Below are 18624 nucleotides of genomic sequence, written 5' to 3' on the forward strand. Positions count from 1 at the left end.
AATGCTTTATCCATTGGGCTGCATTATTTCAAGCAGTGATGCTATGATTGCCTCACCAGGACCCTGGAATCTGCTGCTTTTGCTGTGCCTCTTAAACAGAATGTTTTAAGTTATTTGGGACTGTTCATTCTTTCAAGTTGACTCACATTAGCTTGACTTCTGTATGTCCTAATTGTCAAAATTCAATGTATATAAAGCATATGCACCATGAAAAGTTTTGGAGGGGTCTCACTCACCAGGAAAAACTAACTTCTAATTTTCAAACAGAAATATGTTCAGGACTGTTCTTCAGTTTTGCTGATCACATATTTTATGCTATATTGGCTTGGAGGTTTACAAATAGGAAGTTAGAGAAGAGAGCATAGTTAAAATAAATGAAGGTGTGGGATGTATTGGAAATTTGTTATTGCTTTTTGAGGAGAAATTCCAATTGTCCATATTTTTATTTTTTCTTTCTGAATAGAAGAGAATTCACTGATATGGTTTTGACTTCTGGAACTTAAGAATTTTGTGTTCTGATAATTGTATTAGGATTATCCAACAGATGGCTGTTTATTCATAGCTCAGATGACAATGCCTCAAGTTTCTAGGCAGATAGATGGGTAATTTTTTGTGTGATTCACAGTGCAAAGTAGTGTGATGTAGTCCTCTCGAGAAGTTGCTGATATGAAATCAAAACATTCTTTGCAGGATTAAAATACATGGTGAATCAATTAGGTATTCTGGGTAAATAAGCAGATTTAGGTTAATTGAAAGAATGGAAGTGATGACTGTCTCTTTTCCCAAGCTTGTTATGCCTCCCCTTATTTAAACAAGACTCTGGACTGTTCTGTCTCATCACTGAACGCAACAGCATACTCAAGGATACCATCAATCCCCAAAGAAGTGCACTCTGTCTTCTTTCCAATAAGAGATAGTTTTCAGAAAATAGAGTCCCTCCAACCTCCTGTGTGATGGTGGGGAAGTTACTGAGTCCAAAAATGGGAAAAAAAACCAAACGATTAAAAATTAAATTAATACATAAGGGTGCGAGAACAGTGTTGATTGAATGGGATCTGTGTGTTAGGGAGTGTTTTGATATTGCAGAGCTCATTGCTGGTTATGGTGAGGTTAAGTTCTTATGGGTAGAGATCAGGGGAAGGTCTGCAAAACTGATAACCTACTGAGTGTCTGTTGTAGATCAGCCTACCAGGATGAAGAGGCTGGTGACCCATTCTATGAGTAGCTGCCAGAAGTAATGCAATTGCTAGCCCTTGTGCTCATGGGAGATTTCAACTTATCAGGCTTTTGCTGGAAGTACAATGTAACAGAGAGGAAACAATCTAGGAGGTTCCTGGAGTATATAGAAGATAACTTCCTGATGCAGCTGGTAAGAGAGCCTACCAGGGGAGATGCCCTGCTAGATCTGTTCTTTATGAAAAGAGAAGTACTGGTGTGGTGGTTGGAAGCCATCTTGGGCATAGCAACTACAAAATGATAGCGTTCTTTATTTTGGTAAATTTGTAAGGAAAGACAGAACTGCTACCTTGCAGAGCAGACTTCGGGCTGTTTAGAAGATTGATGGGGAGAGTCCCTTAGGAGTCAGTCCTGAAATACAAAGAGGCCCAATAAGAAAGAGTTTATCTCATGTAGAAGGTGCAGGCAAGTCAGGGAGAGTACAAAGGTGTTGTTAGGATAAGCATAGAGAAAAATAAGAAAGGCAAAAGCCCAGCTAGAACTTAATCTGGCTACTATTGTAAACGATAACAAAAAGTGTTTTTAGAAATTCATTAACAACTAAAGGAATGCCAAGGAAAATCACCATCCCTTATTGGATGTAGTAGTAAACATTGCCATCAAAGGTGAGGAAAAAGCTGAAGTGCTCAATGCCTTCTTTACTTCTGTCTTTAATGTCAGAACAGTTATCCCCAAGATACTCAGCCTTCTGAGCTGGAAGGCAGGGATAGGGAGCAGAATAGTCCCTCCTTTAGTTCAGGAGGAAACAGTGACCTGCTGCTCCGCCTAGACAGTCACATGGGGCTAGATGGGATCCACCTGAGGGTACTGAAGGAACTGACAGAAGTGCTTGCCAAGACACTTTCCATCATTTGACAGCAGTTCTGGTCAACTGGGGAGGTTCCAGATGACTGGAGTCTTGCCAGTATGACTCCCATCTATAACAAAGTTTGGGAGGGGGATTTGGGAAACTGCACGGCTGTCAGCCTGACCTCAGTATGGTCAGATGCCAGAGAGATGTTCAGGGAGGATCTTGGCCCTAGTGGGTGCTGTGTTCAGTTTTGGGCCCCTCACTAGAAGAAAGATGTTGAAACAATTGAGCATTTCCAGATAATTGCAGTGAAGCTGCTGAAGGGTGTGGAACACCGGTCTTAGAGGGGGTGGCTGAGGAAACGGATTGTTCTGTCTGGAGAAGAGGAAGGTCAGGGAGGACCTTATTGCTCTTAATAGCTCCCTGAAGGGAGGCTGTGGTGAGGTGAGGGTCAGTTTGTTTTCCTAGGTAACTTGTAATAGGATGAGAGTAGTTGTGCCAGGAGTGGTTCAGGTTTGATATTAGGGAAAATATCATAAAGAGCAGTGAGGCAGTGGCAAAGGCTGCCCACAGGGGTAGTGGAGTCACTGTCCCTGGAGGTGATCAAGAACCATGTGGATGTGGCACTGAGGGATGTGGTTAGTGGGTAAGATAGTGAGGGGTTGACAGTTCAACTAGATGATCTTAAAGGTTTTTTCCAACCTTAATGTTTCTGTAATTCTGTGGTGGATTCTATGGTAGCTATGAGATGCGTGGTAATATATGACTTGGGTGCATGCTGATAGTGCTGATGCAGAAGAGTCAAGCCTGTCACACACACGCACACATCCTTTTAGACTAAGTGTTTATTTATGAATTTGTTTAAATTTGAAAAAGCTGTGAGCCTTTGTGGAGTTGCTGGGCTCTCAACTTAGTTCAAAATCGCTAGAATGATGTGTAAACATGGAGATGGCTTGTGACGCTGGAAAAAAACTCACTTTAATAACTCGGTACTCTTGCCCTGAAAATGAAGAAGGTATGAATATTTCCTGATGGAAGTGTTGCATCATTAATATCTGTAATGCTCTTATGGATTAAATATTTTTGTCTTTTTATGTTTAGAGCTGCATAAAAGAGACTTGTGTATGTAGGGGCAGCAGCTTACTCCAGGAGAAGCATCCCAGGAGTAACCTGCTTGGAGGTGTGATGCCAATGTGGCAGGGCCTAGCAACCCACTGCCCTGCTTTTCCCAGGTGCCTCAACAGAGGGAATTTTGATCCTCAGATGCTGCCAGTGATGTTAATGCCACATGGACTTGGCTAGTCTGTCAGTCCATTTAAATATCTTGAATAGGAAATTCACATTTGCATGTTTTGTTAAACAGTCAAGTTGGACATGAAATGCTAAGCTTGAAGGATAACAAAGGAAACATGTTTGTAATGTTCTGCAGCCTCTCAATATCTGTCTGAAACTGTGGAACCAGAAAGTTCAGAGAACAACTTCATTGCCTATTGCAGTTTCTGGACGCAGTGATATGCCTCATCTCGCTGCTCATTCTGGTTGAAGTGGGATATGTCAGTGAGCTGTATGTTTTGCATTGCTGATTACTTGTAGGCATTTCTGTCTTGGCACTTCACGTTTTTTCTTTTCTTAGGAAATAAGTGAACATTTTATCATTAATTTTTGATTTTGTGAGCTTAACCTCTTGAATTTTTATCTTGTTTGTTTGTTTCAGCTGGTGCTCAGGATAAAATTGGCTGGGCTTTTGGCTTGGGCTTAGAGAGGCTGGCCATGATCCTGTATGATATCCCTGACATACGACTGTTCTGGAGTGAAGATGAACGCTTCCTGAAGCAATTTATTGTGCCTCATATTTCCCAAAAGATAAAATTCCAGGTAAAGAAACATGTATGCAATAATTTTCTGTCAGTAAGAAGTGTGTGTGGGCCTAAATAATATAATATAATTAAATATAATGAAAATTCTGGATCATTAACAGGTCAAGTTTTTCAACATAACCTTTCAAACTATCACCATTCTCTGATATGCAATAAAATCTGGCTTTTGATGATAACATACTTTCAGCCAGATAATGTTGAGTTGCTGCTGATACTCCATGAATATCTCTGTTTTGAATAATACTTATACATGTATTTAACTTCTAGATTTGTCCAGAGTAAGGACTGATACAGATGTGTGTCTGAATTGATTGTGTTCTTGAATTCTTTTCATAACAACCTTTTTGATGCTGACACTTCAAGCATTATAGTATATTTCTAATTTTCTCCTTAGTTCTCACTCTAAATTCATTGAATTCAATGTGAGTTGCATTGTTTAACAGTGATGAAATGCTTTCTGAACATGTACCGCCATCTTCAATACACTGGCTCTTTCCTCCAGCTGGTAGTGGTGGGTGAGAGTGTAGTGTCAGCTTCTTCTTTTGAAACTCCTCTTGTGAGACTTCACATGGTTTTGTAGTTGGCAACTTATCTTATTTCTTGTAGTAGCAAAGTAGTCAAGCGTAAATGGATCAAGTGGAAATGCTACTTTCATAATGTTCTTCAGTATCAGCACAGGAAGGCTTAAGTCAGCTGGGATCACTGGTCTTTGGGGGAGTTGAGCTGACAACTGTGTAGATGTCTGACAAAGTATGAATTAGTAGAGCATAAAAGCACTTATTGCTGCTGCCTTTTACGTTTTCCTTGGTTTGTTTGTGAGCAGCTTTATTATCATTTTTAAGAACTGAAATGCTTAAAGGGAAAATCAACAGTGATAACGCTGAAGCAGTCATGTCAAACCAAAGATGCATCCATTTTTGAGTTCATGGCAGTTCCAGCACATCTTGAAAATAAGAAGTCGTATATGAAAGAACTTTACAGTAAGTGTTACAGAGCACTGGAAGAGGCTGCCCAGAGAGGTGGTGAAGTCTCCTTCTATGGAGATATTCAAGATCCATCTGGATGCCTACTTGTGCAAAACAATGTTTGGATAGATTTTTTTCTTTTCTTTTTGCTTTTGTAGCACTGTCATTAGGGCAGCCAGGTAGTAGTTACTGCTTACAAAAAGAAGACGGTTTTGCCACTTTTCCTAAAGAGGATCTGTCTGTGGGTTTCCTGTATCTCTTACAACAGATCTGGTAATTTGCTTTTGTAGAGATATTCACGAAATTGAGCTTTGTTGATTTAAACACATTTTGAAGTGGTAACGTGAATCATGAGATGTGGTGTAATAGTAGCCATCTTCAAGGTAAAGGAACCATCAGCTGCCACTCCGCTCTAACTCAGACCACAGAGAATGACTGGAGTGATATTACCTGTCAATTAATTACTGCTGTACTGCAATAAGGTGTTGTCAGTTGCGGTATCCCAACAAACAGGCCAGTGAAAAAGCTAAAAGACTGGGAGAATGAAGTGTGAGATAGGGGCAGAAAAGATTAAAAAGACTTTAAATAATCCATCTTTCTTTGTTCTACAGAAATAATCTGTACAGTGTTTTAGCAAGTTTGGGTTTTCTTTTACTCTGGTGTCCAAAACTTATTAAAAAAAAATATAATGATTCTAACCTTAGTTTATAATTTTCAGTGGTCTCTCAGTATAGAAAGACTGCTAGCATCAAGCTTGACCTTTTTTTGGTTCAGAAGGTAGCTTGTATCCGGCCCTCATTTACTGAACCTCTTGAGCTCAATACTTGCTACTCATACATACTGACATTGCATTTTAAGGGTTAATGACTCTTTGAATAAGAATGTAGTAAATAATCTCTGGTGCTACCATTGGGTCTTCATTGATGAGAATTAGTTATGCTGTATAGCCAGACCTTCTGCACCTATCTACTTTCTAAAGAGATGTAATTAATTGATCATGGGGTTTATTCATATCCTATTTGAAGGAGTACTTTTAGCCTGTTTTGCACTGTTGACATTTAAGAAATCTTGAAGGATATTAGAAAAGTGATAGATTTTCTGTAGACAGTTCAGTATTTTTCAGCCTGGCTGAACTGAACCAGTATGGGCTGTATTTTCTGAGAGCCTTTCATTGCATGAATTTAATACTGCAGCCTCACAAGGTCTGGGTAAATGACCATCCGTCATGGACATGTGCTTCATGTGCTTAACTGTGATAGACTTCTCAACCTTCGGGTATTCCCCTACCCCTTTTTATAATCTGCATGTTATCCACCAACTGGTGTATTTTTCTTTCTGTTCATTAAAATGTTCTTCAAACAGATTAAGACCATGGTGAACAGCAGTAAGCTTAATAATAGCGGGGCTAAATATATTCTTGTTCTGAATGGAATTTGATTTGAATTTTTTCTTGGGACATAAATGTATGTTTTATGCCTTTAAGCAACCTGAATGTGTCAAGCTTTTTCCTATGTCATCAGTTACTCGATGCATGTAGGCTTCAGTAGGTCAAAAAGCTACTGGGAAAGCTGACAGTGCTTGTACCATTGGGGTCAATCAGCACAGCAGTGCTAGAGTTCTGCTCCCCACAGATCAGCTTATGGTGTTGATTTTGATTACCTAAATCACTCCAGCTATAATTTGACAGAAGTCGCAGCAGCGTGTGATCGGTTACTTGCCTTCAGTCACTCGTGTAGGGCTTCTGTTCAGGCTGTGAAATGAAGAGCTAAGAATGGACAGGGCAGGAAAGACTAAGCACCTGCAAGGCGTAACGTAGTAGAACAAATGGCTTGGATCTGATCTAGTACACTGTTATCTCTCCGCTCATCAGAGCTCTGAGCAGAGTTGCATGTAATCACTTTTTGGCCCATGTTGAACCTGCATTCTTAAAAGACAAAGATATGTCCATGGGCTGACAACTTACAGGAAAAGGTACAAAAATGAAATGACATTTAGGGAAGGAAGACTCTCACAGTTGAGATGAAGTGCAGTGTACCCAGAGGTGTTGATTAAGATGAATGGGCTCTGGAGACAGGACAGTTCCTGGAACCTCCATCACTGCGCTGCCAGACCGAGCAAGCTGCACGTTGTGCCCACTGACTACTCTTCCCTCACAAATAATTTCAGTTGATGCTGGTGGTCTCTACTGCTGCTGCTGTTCTTTTAAATGGGTATTTTGATTGCAGATGAGTCTTGTAGCCCAGTCTCAGCTCAGACAGAACTGTGTTTATGTTGTTATGAGGAAAGCACTGGTGCAAAGAGTATCTGATTCCTAGCTAAATGCAGACTCCCTAGGTGACTTTATAAGGCTTGCTTTCTTCTCGTTTTCTTTGTTACTGCAATATCTACAATAACCCTTGCACCTCCTACTTCTCAGCACCTCCTTCCATCACCTCAAGGGTCTTCTGCTTCCTTGTATCTGCTGGCATGTGCAGTCTCCCAAACTCAGTTTCTTCCAAATAGTGTTAGCTTCTACTTGTAACAGTAGACTCTCTAACCATGATCATTTTAATAGAGACTGGATAGATGGAACTCCTAGAGAACGGATGTTACTCAGAAAAGGATGATGCTTCTGAAAGCTGTTGTGTAGAAATAAACAATTCATTATACAAAGTGAGCTTATCTTTTTTGTCCTGATGGGCAGCAGGTCCTTGGGGTCAAGAAGGTCAGTGGTCTCTTGGGATGCATTTAAAAGAGCACAGCCGGCAGGTAGAGGGAGGTGATCCCCCTCTCTAGTCTGCCCTGGTGAAGCCACGTCTGGAATGCTTTGTCCAGTTCTGGGCTTCCCAGTTTGAAAAAGACAGATCTCCTAGAAAGAGTCCAGCAGAAGGCATCAAAGATGATCAAGGGCCTGGAGCATCTCCATTATGAGGAAAGGCTGGGTAACCTAGGGCTGTTCAGCCTAGTGAAGAGAGAACTGTGTGGGGCTCTTGTCACTATAAATATTTAAAGTGTGAGAGTCAGGCCCATTGGGGAGGATTCTTTTCAGTGGCAAGCAACAATGGCAGAAGGGGCAGTGGGCACAAACTGGGACACAGGAAGCTCCAGACTGACACAAGGAAGAACTCTTCTTCACTGTGAGAGTGATAGAGCACTGGAGCAGGCTGCCCAGAGAGATGGTGGAGTCTCCTCCTGTGGAGATATTCAAAAGCAATCTGGGTGATTTCCTGTGAGACCTGCTGTAGGGAACCTGCTTTGGCAGGGGCCTGGACTCAGGAGGACTCATCCAACCCCTAAAATTCTGTGGTTCTCTATGGTTCTGTTATTCTCTATATAAGGTAACAAAGGTTACCTCACTTCCCTTTGTTCAGTGTGCCATACGAATTAGACCTCTACACAGAGCATCTTTATGTTGTTACTGTGCATTTTTCAGTTTACTGAGACATCCCTGTGCATCATCCCTGTGCATCTTTCTTGTGCGCGTAACTGATTGTTCCCGAGAGATGAGGTCGCTTGCCCTGAAACCTTAGTAGATTATGAATATACAATTCACTTGCAGGTCCAAGGGAAATGTTTTATAAATTAAACCTTCTTAATCTATGCTCTTTTTTCCGTAATTTGGAAAGCAGATAATTTCATGTGTAAGCCAGCGATTTCAACCAATTTAATCTTAGTGCGTTCACAGCAAAAAGAGTCCGTCTAATCCATCATTAGTATGCTAGTCTATATAATTTATATTTATCTTCTTATTCTGTGATTAGCTTTATTTTCCAATAAAAAAAAATATATTAAATAGGTGCTAAATTTTCAGATATTTTTAATCAAGATTAGGTAACTCCAAACTTAAATGGTTAATCATTTATTATGCTTACTTACTAATAGTGCATCTATTAAAGGCAAATGCACAGCCATTAGTATGTAAATTCAACTTGGATGCCTGAACAAATGAGATACAGCCTCAACTGTGATTTATTGTCTAATTAGTTTTCATGTAATTGAAGATGTATGAAGTGTGTGTGTGTGTGTAGACGCATGAGGAGGTACAACAGAATAGGTGATGAAATAGCATAAATATTTTATTGGCATAACTTCAGGAAAGTTGAATTTTCCTATGTGTGACTTCTGTAGATCATCTTAAATGTCAGTAAAACTTTTACCATGACGTGTAGATCTTGGGTTTGTCTGTAAAATCTGCAGAATATTGGGAAACTTGCTTTTTGATTTTGGATAGGCAAGGATAGAAGGAAAAAATATCTTCTTTTTGGGGAGGTTCTTTAATGAACTGCATGATTGGATTAGAAATTGTTTGACCAAGTCTTCTCTCATCAAAGCGTTGTATCATTTATAGCCAGTGCTGGTATTGAAGCTCCAGGAACCTGAGTCCTCTGGCCTTAGTCAGGCAAAGTGCTGAAGCACATGCTGAGCTTTTAACTTGTGAGTAATCCCATTTAAATCAACGAGTTAGCTCCTGTTCTAAAAGTCAAGTATATCCTGAGTGCTTTAGTAGGTTTGGGTCAGAGTTCTCTTACTTCCTAGGATCTAAGCAAGTGGGATCAGTGTCTTGTAGGGTTGAAACTGAGAAAACTTTCAAAATGGCTGTTGTAGGCAGTTGGAATTCAGCTTACCAGTCAGTCTCTAGTCTGTTTTCTTGCTACAGCTTTGGGACTCTTCCTTCAGGTGTAGAACCTGGCATTTATCCTTGTTCAAATTTTGTAAGGTTACAGCTTTCTCATCCCTCCAGGCTGCTTAGGTCCCTCTGGATGGCAATCTGCTTACCAAGTGTGTCAGCTCCCACTGTTTGGTGTCATTCTTCAGGTTTCATGAGGAAGCACTGGTTCACCACTCCCAGGTCACTGATAAGGATGTGAAACTGTACAGGTGCCAGTATAGAAGGACACCTGCAATACTCTACTCATACCCTGCAGGAATGCCATTAGAAACTCATTAACCAGTGCTGAGTCTATCCATACAACTGGCTTTTTTTTGCATATCTCTTTATCCAGCCTTCCAGACAAAAATGTCCTAACTTGGGCATAAGAATTCTTTAAGAGACAATGCCAAAAACCTTTCTAAAATCAAGGTAAATTACAGCTGCTGTTCTCTCCCTTTGCTGGATTAGAAGTTTCATCAGAGGAAGCATTCAGGTTGGTCAGACTTGATTCATCTTTGGTAAATCCATGCTGACTAGTTCTAGTCACTTCCTTTTCCTCTGTGCATGTGGAACTGTGTTTCAAGATGACCCACTGTATGGTTTTCCATGACAAAGGCGAAGCTTACCAGCCTTTGGTTCTCTAGTTTGCCACCTAGATTTTCTGGAGTCTGGCACATCTATTGCATGTCTCTTGTCATTGGGGATCTCTCACAATCTCCATAACCTTTCAAAGGTAATGATTCCCTTCTTGTGAGTGCACATCAATGCACTAGACTCCAACCTTTGATCCATCTGGGTTTCAGCTTTGCTCAGCCTGACCTTTGAAGTACACCAGTACAGTTTTTGTGACATGGCAGATAACTTTAAAAGTTGAATTCATTTCTTTCTTTCTTCAAATTCTCAACTACGTGGGAAGTACAGGGCCTTATTAATAAAGGTTGAGAGTGCCATGGAGGTTTTGGAAGCTTGAAATGTGAAATGCTCCTGTTCCCACTTGGAAGATGTCCTTTCTCTTGACTGTAGTTCCAATCAGTTGAAACTCCTCTACGTTTGAAAGATTTTGATGCTTCTGTGGTTGCTATCTATTGCCTGTTCTCAGCACCTTGGTTCTCTCACTACAGGATAAGAAGCATAATTTTTTGTTCTTTCCTGTGTGCTTTTCTGCTTTGCTCTTCCATTTGCACTGCAGCAGCTATGTGTGTAACTACAGTGAGAAGCAGTGGACTGGGACCTTTTTATCTCTGTTCTTCCTTAAAGCTTTATCAATCCCCAGATCCACTTCATGGTTTTTGCCCCATCCCCTCAGCACAACTGAGGAGACAGCGCCTTTGTTTTTAGAGGCAGGATAAACAAGAAGTGACTTGAGTAAAGTGGAGAAAAAGGAATTAAGGTGGCTATGCCACTAAGTAGTGTGTCACAGCATTGTGGCCTGTAAGAGAAATGTCACAGATGAGGATGAAAAGAGGAGTTTCTTCTCCATGGGAGTCTTCTGCCTTTTCACACAGAATAGCAGGGGTTGAAAGAGACCTCAAGAGATCATTGAGTCCAACTCCTGCAAAGCAGGTTCCCTACAGCAGGTCACACAGGTAGGTGTCCAGCCAGGTATTGACTATCTCCACTGAAGGAGACTCAACAGCCATTCTTAACAACCTGTTCCAGTGCTCCATCACCCTTACCATAAAGTTGTCCTGCATGCTAGTACAGACCTTCCTGTGTTCAGGTTTTAGGCTATTGCTTGTCATATCACTATGCACCACTGAGAAGAACCTGGCCTCATCCACTTGCCTCCCACCTCCCTTTAGACATTTACAAACATTTATCAGATCCCCTCTCAGTCTTCTTTTCCCCAGTCTGAACAGACCCAGGTTACTCAGCCTTTCCTCATACGGGAGATGCTCCAGGCCCTCTTTGTTGCCCTCTCCTGGACTCCTTCTAGGAGATCCCTGTCTTTTGAACTGAGAAGCCCAGAACTGCTCACATTAGTCCAAATGTGACCTCACCATGGCAGAATAGAAGGGGAAGGTGACCTCCCTCAACCTGCTGGCCTCACTCTTATTAATGCACTCCAAGAGACTATTTGTCTTCTTGACCACAGGCACATAATGCTGGCTCAGTGATCCACAACTGCATTCCTGGAGGAAAGAATGAGTCCAGAAGTAATTGAACATCAAAGACTAGAGAAGAAAGGACAGAGTAACTTAGAAGAACTCATGCAGCTGTTCTTGACGTGTTTCTTGTTTTATTTTTTTTGTTATTTAGGTTCCAGTGGTGGCATCCTAAGTGAGACACAGTTGTGCAATAAAATGAGATCCAAAGGTCACAGAGTTTGTAAACACATCCTCTGTGTCCAAACCAGGTGTTTTCTGTTGTCCGCTAAGCTTCCAAAAGCATTTGTTATAGTGGTTCCCTTTGATCTCTAAACCTTATCTGTTTGCCGTTTGGCTGGTTTAGGCTCTTTAAAACAAACAGCTCACAAATGAGTAATTCTTCTACTGAACATATCAAGCAATCTTTATTGCATCCCTAACGATTAAGTATAATGGTTAGAAGGAGTACTTAAATAAGCCATGAAACAATTTCCAGACGTGATATATACTCTGAAACCCACATTAAATTAATATTAGGTGAAGAAGAAATATGGAAGTAACAATAGAACTTGGATTTGTTATGTGAAGCTATGACAATCAGCCGCTGTTGGTTTTAGCAGGAATCCACAGATGTTCAGTGCTTTCAGTCTTACTGTCTACAGAAGGATGTAGGTAATAAGAAGGGTAACACACATGCTCTTGCCAGTGTTTTTCTAATACTGGTTTAATTACAGTGCAATGAGTAGAATTCTTTCTAGGAAAATAGCACAGGGACTATCTTCACTTAAGTCTTTGGCCCTGACCTGAGAAGTAAATCAATTTTCCTACTCAGTAGTTCTGTTTTCCCTGCTGTTTACAGTTGACATACAGTTACCACGTACCTCCTGCCTCAGTATGCTTTCTCTGATAGTGTCCTAGAACAGAAGGCTCTTCAAGACTGGGGGGCAGTGGTTTTGTGCTTTACCTAATGGAATGCTGTCAGCCCTAGATAATTATCACAAAAACTGCTTCAGCAGGGTAAAATGTACCTTTTTGAGTGTACGTTATCATTTAATGAAAGAAAAGCTCCTGTTTTGATGTGTACCTAAGCACTTATACTATGTAAGCGTGAAACTTCATAGATTCAGAGGTCTTTACTAGTAATCACACACCACCAAATAAATGTCTAAGATATATCTGTAATTCTTTGTCCCAGTTTTGTATAAAAAGTTGGGTTTTGTCAAAGGTGACTTAACTTCGCAGCTGTTTTAACATTTGTCCAAACATTCTACGTGAAAGATGCATCTTGTAAAGGGCTTTTGGTAAAGTAGTCTGTAAAATCATGCTTAAACCCCTACAGCCATTGTCTGCATTATGATTAGCCATTGCAGCTGAACCGTAGAGCCTCGAAAGGAAATGAGAAATGGGGAAAACACGTGTGGGTGCATGTGTGTGTATACATGAACAAGAGCACCTTTTAGAAGTACACAGTGTTAATAAAGACCCTGATATTCAGCTACTACTTCTCTGATCAGAATATGAATTAAGCTACAGAGAATAGCCAAACAACAGAAGGCATAGTTGGAAAAGTCTGTATTGCTTTTATCACGCTGGTCCTGAACTGCATTCATCTGCATGAGGCATAGTAGTGACTACGTGGAACAGAAAGTGAACAATAAGTAATGCTTTGGTGCGCATATGCTGCAGACGATTGCTCTTGCTTTTGCAGTTTTTTTAGAAATTAAATAATGAGGAGAAACGGCCTCTGTTGGGGGATTGTCTGCATCCTCCTCTGCGCATGCATTAAATGCACTTTGCATAACTATTCCCATACTTAACCCCTTCTCCTAAATCGGGAGTTATGGACCCATTTTCTAATTCTTGTAAAACAAAGTGTTACAAAATAGCCTTCTGCACATAGAAGTTTGGATGTGCGCTCGACACTGTAACTGTTCTTTATGTTCTGTAATTGCATATTTAAATGCTTCTCATAGCTCTTGTCCTTTTGTTGTCTTGGTCTCGTAGCATCTTCGTAGTTTTCTGTTTCTAAGTGTTGTTACCCTTTAACAAAATGTAACTTTGGAAGCACTCTGGGTTTGCCTGAACAGAAAAACAAAATGCTTTTCTCTCTCTTTGGAGTTTTGGGCAAGAAAGTAGAGCCTTTCATTTCAGTTTCTCTCCAACTTACCTGCTGTTCTTTACAGTTAGATATTGTTTTAAGCTTTCTGCGCTACCCTTGTGTTTTATTGCTGCCTTCATACTTTGGGGCAATTTTGTAGGGGAAGAAGTTTGAGGCATCATCATCACTTCTGGAAGTCTCTCTGCTTTTTAGGAGGAGGATAAAAAAAATTACAGCTTGCTAGGCAGGACAAAGGGAACTTGCAAAGGTGTTGCCTGTGCCTCTGAGATTTGTGCTACATGTTTATGTTGGTCGCAAGCCATATTCCAGTGTTCTGGAGATTCTACCATTAAACAGCAACTTTCCAGAACTGGGAATTTAATGAGAAGAAAATGTAACCAGTGGCATGTTATATGAGATCTCTCTTAAGCTGAAATAGAATGTTGGGTCCAACTTGTTTCGATTATTATGCTATTTATTTGGAAGAAATACGTCTTCATATTACTGCAGTCTCTTTCAGAATACTTGTATTTTTTATTCAGATGGAACTCTTTCACATGAACCATTGATGTGTGCTGTATTTTACCCCACTGTGCTATTTATCCAAGCACTATGATTGAGCATTATGATGAAAAAACATATGAACCAAACCAACTGATAGGAGGAAACCTGACTTCTGAGCACAGGAAACACTGAATGCCATTAGCAGTGCCAGTGCCTTTTGCAGGAGTCACAGGGGCACAGCACAGCCAAGGAACACGTTTTTAGTATCTGCAGAAACTCAGCTTCTCAGCAGACTTACACCACTTTATTGTCTGTTCCTTGCGGGCATGGTAGATAGTTCTTGGAAAAGTACAAGACTGGGACATGAGATCTTCATTGTCAACTTGTTTTCTGTGGTCTGTGTCTTATCTCTCATTTTTATATCTGCTGCTGCAAAAAAAAAACCAAAAAACATAGAAAAGCCTGACAGAGTGATTCTGCCTGTGGGGTTGAAGATTTAGATAGAAGGGGCGGACCGAATATGGACAGACTGCACACAAGGCAGTTGTAGGTGTCAGTTATGAGACCTTCATTAGTGCTGGCTCAGCAGCTGTCACCAGGTTATATTCATAAGAGGTTATTTTCAGGACTATGGAAACAAATACATCTCCATCCCGTTTTCTTGATGGAGACTAGGATCACAAAGAGAGAATACTGTTAACCATTTTGAGAATTCCAGATCTACTGGATTCCTTCCCCACAATGCAACCTTGCTCATTTTCTGTAAAGAACACCACAACGTGGGTTGTCCCATCTGCTTCTCTTTGTGGCAGAACAATTCACTGGTAACAACTGCTCAGATGAAAAAGAGATTCCATAAAAAGTTTTAATTTGCTTTTGATTGCCTTGCAGTGATGTACTTGTGTTTGAAATGGGAGAAGTTTAGCACCAACAAGCCAGTTTGCTCAGCAGGCCATCGACTGGGAACCAATAGCCTCAGGGAAGAAGCATGAGCAGACTGTCTTTGCACAGTAGACCTAGAGCTGCTGCTATAGGAACATGTAAGACTGATCTCTTCTTTGCCCTCCTGTTTTCAAATGCTGTAAGAAGTTGCGACGATGTAAGAGCGAGTAGTAGAGAGGCATTGAGACATTCCCTTATGGTGCTTCTGCCTGTGAATCTTGCCTCTTCTATGGGAATGAGAAAGTATTTCTGATCACTCAAGCACAGAGCAGATCGTCCATCATCAGTACTGAGGAATCATCTTTTTTTATCGTTTTGGAGTTTTTCTTAATCAGGTTGCAAGCGGCAAGGCAGATCCACACAGCCAAGTGCATGGATATCTTGAAATATCTTTGCACTGTAAGGCTGTGATAACCCTGCTTTTCATAGGGTGAGGTCAGTTCTATTTTTTATGTACTTCCTGAACTTCTTCAGTTCCTCACTGTCATATAAAAATAGCCTTTTCTGTGACAATAGAGGTAGTTCTTTTGTACTTGGATAACATCACGAAAGGCGTGCATTTCTTCTCAGTGTTTTGACTGCAGGTTCTACTTAAGGTACGTATTTGCCCTCAGAGAATCGTATTACATCTTTAAACTTGAAGCCTTGCCCACAACAAATTTAAATGAGCTTGACTTTGAAATGAGATGCTTGCAGCATAAAACAGCGTCGTGTTTAAGAAAGCGCTCTCTCTTTCCATTGACGCTCAGAGGTGTGTAATCATCAGCAGCAATTCTGGATGGACTTGCTTAACCTAAAAGCTTTCTACGTATTCATTTTGGTACAGCATCACTACTCATCCTAGTAGGCGCTGGGAAGACAAGATGGGCGGGACATGCTGTAGTACATCGGCTCGTTGGTCTAGGGGTATGATTCTCGCTTCGGGTGCGAGAGGTCCCGGGTTCAAATCCCGGACGAGCCCTTTTTTGGCACTCTTAACTAGAGAAACTTGCCTTTTTAAAGCAGGAGTTTAAAAAGGAAGACATCTCATCACAGAGCCTGGGAAGGTCATGGAACAGATCCTCCTGGAAAACACCTTAAGGCACATGGGGGAATGAGCAGGTGATCCGAGACAGACAGCACAGCTTCTATGATGGTGTGACAGCATTGCTAGACAAAGGGATAGAATCTGATGTCATCTATCTGGACATCTGCAAGGCCTTTGTCATGGTCCCTCACCACGTCCTTCTCTCTAAATCAGAGAGATGGATTCCTCCCTGATTGAAGGCTGCTGAGCCGTAGCTAAAAAGCCAGTATGTGCTCCATGACACCTTCCTACTTTTTTTTTCCACCAGATTTTTTCCTTTATTTCTGTAATTCCATCACTTTTTCCCTCAGGAATGAGAGAAGTAAAAGCAGAGTGTTTCGCCATGGTGAGGCAGTGTGGTTATTTGTAATCCAGTGCTGTTTTATGAAGGAGGCTGCTGCTGACGAACAAATAAGCCTTTCTTCCAGACACGTGATTTTTTTCCCCAAGGTATTGATCTCTAGAGCAGAGTGTGACATCCATCCCCATTTCTGTGCCGCCATGAAGGAATGTGAACTGAGGTAGCCAGAGTGGAGAACTGGGATTCTGTTTGATTGATTTGAGCTGTGGCTGTGGGTTGGCAAGTCCAGTCAGCTGCAGTACTGTCAGGCAAATGCTCCTTGTGGCAGATGTAGCTTTCACTTGGGCTTTCTTCCGAAAGAAAAGAGCAGGGCCTGAACTGGGGGCTCCTAAACACATCTTAGAAATTAAACATTTCATTCAGCTACAATAGATTAAAACCTTTGGGAACGAAAAGGAACCAGGCTGATTAAAAAGTGAACAGGAAGAAAAATGGGTACAGCTGTGGGAATGTTGGGGAGATCCTTCCTCTTTCCCCCTGCTCCAGAGACACTAGAAGACCTGGATGTGTAGTATTGTTGCCATGCCCAAGATGACTGTAATCTGGTGTACACATTGTTCTGCTTAGTAACTCAGCTTCTTTATGCTGTCTTTAATAATTGCTTTAAAACAAAAAAATAACTAACGTAAGAAAATAAAATGTGTTTGGTTTAGTAATGTTTTAGTTAGCAGAATGCTATGAAAGAAGCAATTTCCTAGAAGGCGGAAGACCTGGTACCCTGTATCTAACCATCTGGCTCAAGTATACTGTCTGCTGTGCTGGCAAACAGCAGAGCAAGTGTGGAAACAGTGTGATCCTTCTTTAATTTCGCTGATCCAATTTGCAGCAATGAGAGAATTGCTGAACCAAAAATGCAGTTGGATCGCTGTTTAATAGTTACTAGAGAACCTGCCCATTGTGAATTTTAGTCCCTTTTGGGTTTTCCTCTTACACTCCTGTAACAGGTGCTTAGTTACACAGGGTGGAAGAGGTGCACCCTTTTGTTCACTTAAAAGCTGATGCCTTCTTTGCATTCGCTTCTTTCTCTCTTGCTTCTATGAGAAGTAGAAGGAGTCCGTTTCAACACTGAATATTTTCATGGTGGGAAGTTACTTGGGGCAATTGAGGCACCCGCATGATCTTCAAACCAAGGACAGAACATTCTCATCCATTTGTGAAGGAAGCCACTTCCACTCAGAAAATGGTCCCTGCGTACAAGCAGAGTGCCAGAAATTGAGAAAAAAAAGGTGATTTTCCAATGGATGCTAGAAGTTCCCATACATTCATGTAAGATTGCAGAGACAAACAGTCTGGGGAGCAGACTACTGTCCAAAGAGGACAGATCCTACTGTGCAGTCACTGTGCACTGAGAAGCATCACTGGAGGCTCTTATGAGGCTCCCACAAGAGAACAGAACAATGCATCACTCCCAAACCCATCCATTCACATTGCTTTTCAAAATTCAGTCCCACAGCATGCCTGCTTATGAGCATTTGTAAAAGCTCTCTGTGGAAACTTCTCTGCTTTCTCCTTTGGATGTGTGTGTGTGTGAACTCCGGTATATACATGAATATATACATATTCCTGTGGGTGTACACATGTATGAATATATAGAACTTACCACATATAGCTAAGGAAAAAAATTAATTTGGTGAAGGAAAAGGGAGAATACTTATCCTATTGGAACACCGTGACTGCACATTTTAAGCCATGACAGCCAAGAAATTCAGAATTATGTTTCCTGCAGCAACTCTAATTTGTCTACACGAGTAATAAATACAGAAGTGTAAATCTATGAGCTTACACACTAATACAGAAAACTTCATTATGTGAGGAGGGCTAAGTTGCAGCTGTAAATTTGCAACTTCAGATTTCATGCCTGTTGCGTGTTTAAATTTCCCGTGATAACCCTGAAAGTTGGTTCAGCCTGGAATACATTAAGAAAGGTTTAGTTATTACAGGATGTAGCTTTCATTTCAATGAGAATATTACATTGCATTAAAATTCTGTATGGGTTATATTCTTATTCCTCCACAACATGGGCAGTGCAGGACTGTAAAAGCTTGGCAGCTTTGATGCTGAATCTGAT

General features: G+C 41.0%; 1 protein-coding gene and 1 non-coding gene across 5 annotated transcripts in view; both read left to right on the plus strand.

Moving 5' to 3' along the window:
* FARS2 (phenylalanyl-tRNA synthetase 2, mitochondrial) overlaps positions 1 to 18624 on the plus strand; it is a 239858-nt gene that overhangs the window by 139667 nt on the left and 81567 nt on the right. For all 4 annotated transcript variants that reach the window (XM_072327757.1, XM_072327756.1, XM_072327759.1 and 1 more), the window contains one exon: positions 3741 to 3901. In XM_072327757.1, the coding sequence (XP_072183858.1) occupies positions 3741 to 3901 (161 nt within the window). The remainder of the gene's footprint in view (positions 1 to 3740; positions 3902 to 18624) is intronic.
* Positions 16019 to 16090, plus strand: TRNAP-CGG (transfer RNA proline (anticodon CGG)). The gene has a single exon. It is a non-coding gene; the product is annotated as a tRNA-Pro (tRNA).

This window comes from Excalfactoria chinensis, chromosome 2, assembly GCF_039878825.1.
Source record: "Excalfactoria chinensis isolate bCotChi1 chromosome 2, bCotChi1.hap2, whole genome shotgun sequence".
In the NCBI taxonomy this organism is placed as follows: Eukaryota; Metazoa; Chordata; class Aves; order Galliformes; family Phasianidae; genus Excalfactoria; species Excalfactoria chinensis.